This window comes from Microtus ochrogaster, chromosome 1 (assembly GCF_000317375.1).
Source record: "Microtus ochrogaster isolate Prairie Vole_2 chromosome 1, MicOch1.0, whole genome shotgun sequence".
Lineage (NCBI taxonomy): Eukaryota > Metazoa > Chordata > Mammalia > Rodentia > Cricetidae > Microtus > Microtus ochrogaster.
In genome coordinates this window covers 22,241,974-22,252,275 of record NC_022009.1, presented here as the reverse complement: position 1 = coordinate 22,252,275, position 10,302 = coordinate 22,241,974, and the positions used below count along the sequence as shown (strand labels likewise).

General features: G+C 38.9%; 2 protein-coding genes across 3 annotated transcripts in view; one reads left to right on the top strand and one right to left on the bottom strand.

Moving 5' to 3' along the window:
- The window catches only part of Aldh6a1 (aldehyde dehydrogenase 6 family member A1), a 21,646-nt gene extending 15,374 nt beyond the window's left edge, over positions 1-6,272 (top strand). Inside the window, exons 8-12 of the mRNA XM_005343340.2 lie at positions 194-383; positions 578-759; positions 2,177-2,356; positions 2,681-2,779; positions 4,479-6,272. Coding sequence (XP_005343397.1) covers positions 194-383; positions 578-759; positions 2,177-2,356; positions 2,681-2,779; positions 4,479-4,583 — 756 coding nt within the window. The 3' untranslated portion in view covers positions 4,584-6,272. The remainder of the gene's footprint in view (positions 1-193; positions 384-577; positions 760-2,176; positions 2,357-2,680; positions 2,780-4,478) is intronic.
- Bbof1 (basal body orientation factor 1) overlaps positions 2,656-10,302 on the bottom strand; it is a 31,679-nt gene continuing 24,032 nt past the window's right edge. The window contains exons 9-12 of one of the 2 annotated variants that reach the window (XM_005343346.2): positions 9,582-9,683; positions 6,955-7,029; positions 6,686-6,800; positions 2,656-2,909 (exon numbers count right to left, since the gene is read on the bottom strand). In XM_005343346.2, coding sequence (XP_005343403.1) covers positions 2,844-2,909; positions 6,686-6,800; positions 6,955-7,029; positions 9,582-9,683 — 358 coding nt within the window. In that variant the 3' untranslated portion in view covers positions 2,656-2,843. Of the gene's footprint in view, positions 2,910-6,357; positions 6,801-6,954; positions 7,030-9,581; positions 9,684-10,302 lie in introns of those variants that run through there. The other variant, XM_005343344.3, reaches the window with a different exon arrangement.

Genomic DNA, 10,302 nt, shown 5'->3' with positions numbered 1-10,302 from the left:
GCTATAGACCAGGCTGGTCTCGAACTCACAGAGATCCGCCTGCCTCTGCCTCCCGAGTGCTGGGATTAAAGGCGTGCGCCACCATCACCCGGCCCTTAAATTCTCATTTTATATATCAGATTCTTTGCCTAAGTTCTGGCTTAACTTAATTAATTTAGCTAAGAAGACCTGTCCACTTTTCGCATTTCTTTAGGGTGCCAAAAACCATGGGGTAGTCATGCCAGATGCCAATAAGGAAAACACCCTCAACCAGTTGGTTGGTGCCGCATTTGGAGCTGCTGGCCAACGCTGCATGGCTCTTTCAACAGCCATCCTTGTAGGAGAAGCTAAGAAGTGGCTGCCAGAGCTGGTGGAGCGTGCCAAAAATCTGCGAGTCAATGCAGGTAACCAGTCACCTGCCAGGTAACCAGACTTTGCTTCCCTGGCACTAACTTCTTAGATCTGGCATTGGCTTTGCCCAGGGGAGCCGTTCTGTACACTTCTACTGCTGCCTCTCTTGAACTCTACTTGTCATTCAGAGTTATTTCAGCAAATTTTTTGTTAATATCAACCTAGGACCCTTCTGCTTGTTCTATAGGAGACCAGCCCGGAGCTGATCTTGGCCCTCTCATCACCCCCCAGGCCAAAGAGCGAGTCTGCCATCTGATTGACAGTGGAACAAAAGAGGGGGCTTCCATCCTTCTGGATGGGCGAAAAATTAAAGTCAAAGGCTATGAAAATGGTAACTTTGTTGGACCAACCATCATCTCCAATGTCAAGGTAAACAACTCTGGATTATTTCACAAATGCCAAAGCTGAGTACACCTTAGAGGCTCTGGAATCTCTAATTTATGAGTGAAGACTATAACTCTTGCCAGGATTTCTGTCTGAAAGCTAAATAAGTCTCCCTGACTCTCAACCAGAGCTCTTTACAATGGACAGCACATGTCCTGGTTTGCTTTCTATTGCTGTGATAAAACATGACTAAAAACCACGTAGGGGAAGAAAGGGTGTGGTGTATCTCTTTTTGTTCCAATCACATGCCAATCTGATGGAGGTAATTCCTCAGTTAGGGTTCCCTCATCCCAGCTGACTGGAGTATGTCAAGATGACCCAAAACCAATCAGTATGGCAGACTCTCCCTGGAAGATGAAATATCCTAAAAAAAAAAAAAAAATCCTCAGCCTTGCGAAAAGGAGTCTGTCACAGTTATTCTGGTGCACAGTACAAATCAACCACTAGTTTGTGGCTGTGTTCCAGTAAAATTTTATTTATGGACACACACTTGGACTTTATAATTTTATGTCATGAAATAGTCTTCTGGATTTTTTCCTAACCATTAAAGAAAAGGTAAAAACTATTCTTAGCTTGTGGGCTGTATAAGAACAAGCAGCTGCCACATCTGGCCTACAGGCAGTAGTTAAAACCCTTTGTGTTACATTTCCCTTTCCCACTTGCTCATAGCTACTATAGTGCCCCATTCAATATATTAACTACCCAGGATTTATAGACCATCTTATCCCATGCCCAAAAGTTAATTTCATCTTTACTAAAATGAAAAAAAGAGATCATCAATCAATTTTATATGTCAAAGTTTGAAAGTCACTCAGCTAACAATTATGAAATTGAGGCAGGCTTTTTGTTGTATATCCTCACTTATCCTGAAAGATCACAGGTTGAAGTTCCTTGCCACAGAACAGCAGAGGAAAAACTTATTGGCAACACACACAGTTGGCTAGATATAATGGTGAAGGATGTTTTGAATGTTTAACTAGAAACCCAGGATCAAAACTGGAGACTTATTTGAAAGCAAAGGATGAGTGAGAATGGGTGTTTGGTTACAGAGCACTCAGCACGGAGTTTCTAGAAAAGTTCTGGTGTACTTAATTTATGTTTGTTCATAAAAATGACTTTTCATGTAACTTTCATTAACAACGTATGAAAAAAGTTGTACAAGTATTAAAAAGGAAGCTAGTAATGGGTCTTGAACTTGAAATAGGGCACTGAACAGCAAAGAATGCGAGAATTCCAAGATATTTATATGATGGGAGTGCCAAAGGTTTCCACCTTTTGAATAGAAGTAAGAGAAGATGGAAGATTACTAGCACGAAAGCTGCTTGTGGAGTCAGGGTGCCAAAAATGCAAAAGTACTCAATTTAAAAGGCTGACTTCTTTCTGGATCCATCTCTCCTGGCAGCCAAGTATGACCTGTTACAAAGAGGAGATTTTTGGCCCAGTTCTTGTGGTTTTGGAGACAGACACATTGGATGAAGCCATCAAGATTGTAAATGACAACCCATATGGAAATGGAACTGCCATCTTCACCACCAATGGAGCCACTGCACGGAAATATTCTCACATGGTGGATGTCGGACAGGTTTGCGAATGGAGTCTTTGAAGATTCTTATAACTAAGAGGACAAAACAGTACACAGTGATCAGTCAGCTGTAACTTGTTTGAAGACTGCACCTTTAATTGCCCATAATTCCCCATCCTTTCCTCAGTAATAAAAATTCTTCGGGTGAAGCACAGGGTGCAAAGATGACTACTCAAAAATTGCTACCTCTAAAAAAACCAAACCAAGCAAAATCTAAAACCCAAAGAGAAAAATAAAATTGGTCTCCGTAGTCTTTGTGCTTCTACATGGACTCTCTGTGGGTTGAGCTGTGATCAGTACTTGATGTGCGTTTGTTCTCTTTAGGTGGGCGTGAATGTCCCCATTCCAGTGCCTTTGCCAATGTTTTCCTTCACCGGCTCTCGATCTTCCTTCAGGGGAGACACCAATTTCTACGGCAAACAGGTAACTTTTGAGTTGGAATTTTTTTTTCCTTTGAGAAACTTTCTTGAACATCTTCAGAGCAAGATTACATAAGGAAGGACTGGCTGGCAGGTGCTGTGGCATCATCTTTTCTGCTCTGTTTCATAGGCCCCTAAAAAAGATTTAAAAGTTAACAAAATTTTGCCAACCCTCTTCATGAGTAACTCAAGGCAGTAGGTTTAGAGAAAAGAGTATAAGGAAATCCAAACCTCTGTATAGATCATCTCCTTTTTCTGTGACCCTCTGTCATCTGAATGACATCTGACCATTTAGCATGTCTTGGCTTAAAGATCCTCAAGCTTATTATTATACAATAAATTTCTTATACAATAAATTATCCATATATTAAGTGGGGTGGGATTGAACATAGGTCTTGAATCTGTACACTATTTTAGGTTTGCCACTAAAGTGATTATAGTACATTATCACAGACTACTAGAAATAGAAATTGCTTAATACCAGTAAATTTGCCATGTTACTTCAGTTTCTCCTCATAACATCAATAAAAGGTGTTTGTGATATAAACATTATCACAGACAGGGCTCAAGAGTTAGCCATAGTAAAGGGTAGAAGCAGGATTTGAGCAAAGTCTGTTGACCTTGCTTCTTAGCTTGGAAATAGAGTGGCCTGAAAAGTTAACAAGATTACATCACTCAGTTTTTCTGCTTTGATACCCTTATGCTTAAAATTCTAGCTTTAGTATATTAATGATGTCTAAGGTTTGACTGTTAAGTATGTGGCAGATATTATGTCAAGTGTTTTTATTATTTAATTCTTTGTGTGAGAGATGGGAAGGGCTATCCATTCGGATGTCAGAAGACAACCTTGGATGTCGACCCTTGCCATCTTGACTCCTTGTTGTTGTTTGCCAGACTAGCTGGCCCTTGAGCTTGCAGAGAGCCTCCCATCTCACCACACAGAATTACTGAAGCTTGCTATTGCACCTGACTTTTAAGGGTTCTGAGAATCTGAACTCAGGTCCTAAGGTGGCAACTACTTTACCCACAAAGACATCTCCCCAGATTTATTTTTTTGGAGACATGGTCTTATATATCTAAGATGGTCTCCAACTCACTGTTGTAGTTAAGGATGACCTTGAACTTCTGATCCTCCTGCCTCTACCTCTTGGATCTTAGAATTATAGTTATGTCATACCATGCCTGGTTTATTCCATGTTGGAGATTGAATCCAGGGCTTCATGCATATTAAACAAGCATTCTACCAATTAAGCTATATCCCAACCCCATAAATGTGGTTTTATTTGGGAGAGGGTTGTTTTAATTTTACACACACACACACACACACACACACACACACACACACACATGTATGTATGTATTTGCCCACATACATGTCTGTGTACTATGTGTGTAACTGATTCTATCAGAGGCCAGAAGAGGGTGTTGGATTCCCCTGGAACTGGAGTTACAGGTGATTGTGAGCTACCAACTGGGTACTGGGAATGAAACCTGGGTCCTTTGTAAGAGCGGAGTTGCTATTAATAGCTGAGCCATCTCTCCACACCCCCATAACTGTTTTAAGTAGACTATCTCATGAACATTGGATTTTGTTGCACCAATCACTCAAATAGGAACCTGAGTATGTTAGCATCACCTTCAAAATTAATTTGAAGTTATATACTCCTAGAAGTATACACTGACTTTTTTTTTGTTCTTTTTAGGGCATCCAGTTTTACACTCAGCTAAAGACTATCACAACTCAGTGGAAAGAAGAAGATGCTACTCTTTCCTCACCTGCTGTAGTCATGCCTACCATGGGGCGTTAGAAGCAAGTCCTTCAAGACTTACAATCTGAGTCATTTCCCGTCATTCTTGGCCACTTTCACTTGCCATCTTTGCTCAAATCAGATCCATGATAATGGAATATGATGCAACTAAACTCTTTCTTAGAACTGCTAGTCCCTTCAGAGTAATAGGGAGACGGCAGGGAAACACTAGTGCTGTCTGCACTTGCTCTCTGTACTTCTGCTCTGGAGGTAACTTGTAATTGTGAAATGCTTACCTGGAGTGAGAACTGTCTTCTAACAGTTCTTCTGATGACTTGGAAAGGAATGCCAGTGTAGGGACAGAGTTCCCAATAATTGGAAGAACTCTTGGATAGGGAAATAGGAAGTAACAGTTCACCCTCAGGTTGAGCCTCAAAAACAGCCCTCCATCGATCTCACACTTTTTGTTTTCTCTTATCCCAACATTGTGACAACTGCTGCTTCTCTGCTCAATGCCACTTTCTTCTTGTTTTGATTCATGACCACTTAATTCTATCATTGTCCATATTCTTTTCTTAAAATACTTCTCAAAGATACCTCAGGACGCAAACAATATGTTAGCTTTTTGTTATGTATGCCATGTTTCATGGTTCGCTTCAGCAATCATTATCAATACTCTAGCCTAATACAGATGCAAATAAATCCTTAGAAAAATTATATCGCAAGTTATTTTTTACCCAGAAATCAAAGAATGTTCCAATCATGAAAGTGGGTAAGATTCTTTGCCTTAAAAAAGCCTAACCTATTTTTTATTTGCCAAATTTTGTGTTATTCTTTCTTTTGCCAGCATTTCTCATTAGTTGATACTTTTTAATGAAAGATCTTTTCATATAGAATAATCAATTGGGCTACAAGAAACTTACAAGTTTCCATGCTCTGACAGTATTTGGCCATCACTTCTTCAACTGTCTTTCAACTTGCCTCTCTGATAATCTAAACCTTAAGTCAGAAGAGGCTTCTGTGCTGAATAGAGTAGTTTCTGGCTGGCTGACCTGTCTGAAGCCCAGCTTTCTGAACTAGACGGCTGCTTGCTCTGCTAGCTTAATCCTCAGTGCTGAGTGAGCTGTGGTACCGATCATTTATTTTCCTCTGTTCTGTACAGTCACGTGGACAGTGCTGTTCTGGTCCACCAGGTTATTTGGTGAGTTAAAATAAAGGTGGTGAAAAACCTTGAAAATTCCTGCTCTGTGGGCATAAGATTATTAGCGTAGAATTCAGAGCCTTCAATCATTTTAACAAAATACAACTTGGATTTTTTTGTTTTCCATCCTAAAGTCAAGTAGAAACTTGTAGTTTGTGATTATAACACCCTGTGTTTTCTTATAAAACATAGTTCATACCTAATTCAATTCAACAACTTTGGGCTGGGTTGAAAAGTGGTTATTATCTAAATTCCAAACAGAATTTAATTACAAAAAAATTCTAATATTTTCATTAGATATAAAGGACGGTACTTTTAAAAACTGCCAACTAATCAAAATTGTGTTACTTTAATTAGAATCAACTGATTTGGGCAGCTACTTATGCTCAAAGAGTTTGGTTCTTAGATGAAATCTACAGTTCTATTCAGGTTAGTATCACTAAAACAGAGAACCAGCATTTTCCTTTTTATTCTTTTATGATCTTATTTGAGTTTTGTCAGATTATGTACTGATTATGAATAACCAAGTACAAATAAAAAGTCCTTAAGAAAAAAAAAAGCCCTTGGAAAAAATAGTCTTTTTCTTCCTTTGTTCTCCAGGTTACAGTGATTTCTGTGTCTGATATATGCTCAAAGCCAAGAACTGCAAGGATATTCTGTCTGTGCTCCTATAAAGACAGGAGGGCTGAAGGTAGCTCCACAGGGAGGCACAAAGCTTCATTCACCAGCACTGAAAATAGTAATGCAATACACATTTTGACTAAGCCGCCTATTTCAAAAAGAAATCTATAGGTTCTTCAGGTACATATAATATGCCTTATTAGTATGGACATTGTTATAAAATTTTCTATGGTCTCTTCCTTAAAAGCTGCTTGGGTAGTACAGAACTGTGAACTAGCCAGACATCATATAGTGAAAGGTAACAATGGTGTATTGTCTGATTAGATAGCAGATTCCTTACTCTGTCAAAGTCCTGTAATCCTTTAGCAATAACACCAGGTGACATCATTTTATTGGAGTCTGATACTGGAGCTTGCTGGGTGATGAAGGTTTGATCTGGAAGGTTAATTCCATCCCTATAATGACAAAATAGTGCTGTCAACAGTCATACATGGAATTTGGTTCAGAACAACAGACTTGCTAAATCATTCTCACTTAATTCCAGCTATAAAATATCCACAAGGGACACTGCGATCAGGCTTTTGTTCGTAACTCTGGCAGAACTCTTACCCAGTTTCTTTCATTTCTTCACTTTCAGGAATAATATGGTCTGGAACAGGAGGCTTAGAGCTCTGCTTGTATTTCCTGTGATGGATAAACATTAATAAACAAATGAGGCCATGTCTTCTTTTTTTTTTAAAATATTTATTTATTATGTATACAATATTCTGTCTGTATGCTTGAAGGCCAGAAGAGGGTGCCAGACCTCCTTACAGATGGTTGTGAGCCACCATGTGGTTGCTGGGAATTGAACTCAGAACCTTTGGAAGAGCAGGCAATGCTCTTAACCACTGAGCCATCTCTCCAGCCCCGAGGCCATGTCTTCTTGTGCCTTCCTATTCAATACCCTTAAAATGAGTCAAATTTCAGTTAGATAAGGTTTCCATTTTAAGAATGAGTTTTATACACATGATATATATATATATATATATGCACACATAAATAAAACAAATATATAAAAATACATATAAATAAATATATATAAGCAAACATACAGTTTATTTTGGTTTTGGGTTTTTGTTTGTTTTTGTTTTTTTAAGACAGGATTTCTCTGTGTAACAGCTCTGGCTGTCCTAGAACTCTGTAAACCAGGCTGGCCTTGAACTCAGAGATCTACCTGCCTCTGCTTCCCAAGAACTGGAATTAAAGGCATGTGCCACCATTGCCTGGCTAAAATGTGATATATTAAGTAATGGAATATAATAGCTTAGAGTTGAGACATGTTGAATTCCAGAAACAAATATCTATGGAGAGAACCATAATGGAGGTCCTCATGGACAGTGAGTAATGACTAACGAAGAGGCTGAATGAGAGAACTGATCAAACACCCAGGACGTTCCCTTTTCACAGTGGATCCGTGGGTAAAAGTACTTGCTGCAAAAGCAAGAAGACATGAGTTCAAATCTAGCATTTGGAGAAGGATACAGGTAGATCCTGGGAACTAAACAACAAAAAAGAATTTATGTCAAGTGAATGGTTTTCGATTGTTCTGAGATAGGGAGAGTTGGCTTCCAGTTCACCATGAACCTAAGGATGAACTGAACTCCTGATCCTCCTTCTTCCACCTCTGGAGATAAGAGTAATTATATAGATTAGGGAATCTGTCTTCATTGTGAAGGTCAAGAAAGTTCTGACAAAGGAAAAGCTTGAGCCAAAAATACCCAAGTTAACATACAGAAAGGGCAAAGAGCGACTTTAGGGCACATATAAACACAGACACACACAGACCCTCAGGACACAGAAGTTAGCCAGTGGTAACAGGCACAATATACTTCAGAAAGTGTAGGAATGTAATTGATTCATTATTCTGAATGAGTGAGCTTATAGAGATCAAGTGCTATGGAATAATCCTTCAATACACTATGAAGTATATTACTCTCATTGGTTAATAAACAACTGACTGGCCAGTAGCCACACAGGAAGTATAGTTGGGACAGCCAAATTGAGAATGCTGGAAGAAAGAAGGGTAGAGTCAGTGGAGTCACCAGGAGACACAGAGAGAGCAAGACATGCTGAGGACAGGTAAAGCCACAAGCCACATGGAAATACATAGATTAATAGAAATGGGTTAATTTAAGTTGTAGGAACTAGTTAATAGTAAGCCTGAGCTATCGGCCAAGCATTCATAATTTATATTAAGTTTCTTGTGGTTATTTGGGGGCACCTGCCAGGATACAGAAAAACTCCCCCTACAATAAAGAATATGTTGACTTCTCAATCACAAATGCCACTCCTAAACTTGACTTAAGCAAATGTGAAGAAAATAGCATATACTTATTCAAATGGTGGCAACAATAAATACTCTAGTATTTAAACATGAAAGAAATCCTTAGTAAAACACTAATAGTGCCTAAGTGATTGCTAAGTCATTTATTTTAGCTGTTTACTATTTATACTCTATGTAGGTCAATTACAAAAGACTATTGTTGAATTCACAGTTATACATAGTCAATTGTGAACTTTTACTAAGTTACTAAATATTGCTATTCTAACTTGAGGTGGAGGCAGATCAGGAGTTCAAGACTAGCCTTGGTGACAAAGTGAGACAGAAGCAACCTGAGCTACATGACACTCTGCTACAAAACAAAAAACATCAGCCTAAAATAATTCGTTCATCTCTGCAAACCAATGTAGGCTCAACAGTTAAGGTTTCCTGAAGGTGGGGCTGGAGAGATGGCTCAGTAGTTGGGAGCACAGCCTGCTCTCCCAGAGGTCCTGGGTTCAATTCCCAGCAACTACAAAGTTTTTCACAACCACCCATAATGAGATCTGGTGCCCTCTTCTGACCTGCAGATGTACATGCAGGCAGAACACTGTACATAATAAATAAGTCTTTGAAAAAAAAAAGTTTCCCTGAAGGTGCCGGCCATTCAGCCCATCAGTGATCCTTAGGAAGCATCACCTTAAATGTCTGAGATTTATTTTCTCTCTCCCATTTCCACATCTCCTTTAGTTTTTGTGTTTATTCGTTCATCTCCCAGTCTTTGTCTATAAGAGTTACAACAGCTGAGCAAGTAGCTAAGGCCTTTCTGGTTCTTTAATGTATTTCTGTAATTCTCAATAGCAATACAGTCATTGTTCCCATGTGGCTTCTAGGTTTGATAATCTGACATTTCATTACAAGAATGGGAAATTACCTCGCAGCAAAACCATTCATTTTTGCAAAGAGCAATCTTAAGACTTTCTCCTTTTGCTCCCAGGTCAAATCTCTAATATCCACATTTTTTTGAGTACTTGGCCTGAAAAATTAAAAAAAAAAAGGTGAAAAATGTGACCAAAGTAAACTGACCAGATAGTATATAATGATTTCAAAGCCAACTGTGCACATTACAAAATTATAACTTGAAAAGGATCATCAGCACGCTAGCCAATGCAAAATGTTCTGTTGTCATGAAGTGAAGTAAGAAACACACGTGTACTGTGATCTGAACTGGCAGGTTACAGTGGGCAGACTACAGTGCTGAAGAGAAGCTCGATGTACCTCTGATACAGTCTAAGCTGCCTCAGACATCCCACTTCCTATGGTAGGAGTAAATCTTTATATATTTGGAAATTTTGAGACTTTTGGTTAATAGTGATGTAGGGGCACTACTGAATGCCCTCCAATCCATGGAACATTTCTGCATGACAGTGGTTAACTACAAAGAATTATATTTATTTCTTAAAAATTATATAATTATTGTTACCTATTAATTTTTATCTCAAAATAGTAAAGGAATAGCATAAAAGGAATTAAAAAAGTATGCTTATTAAAAATGTTTAAACTAGCCGGGCGGTGGTGGCGCACGCCTTTAATCCCAGCACTCGGGAGGCAGAGGCAGGCGGATCTCTGTGAGTTCGAGACCAGCCTGGTCTACA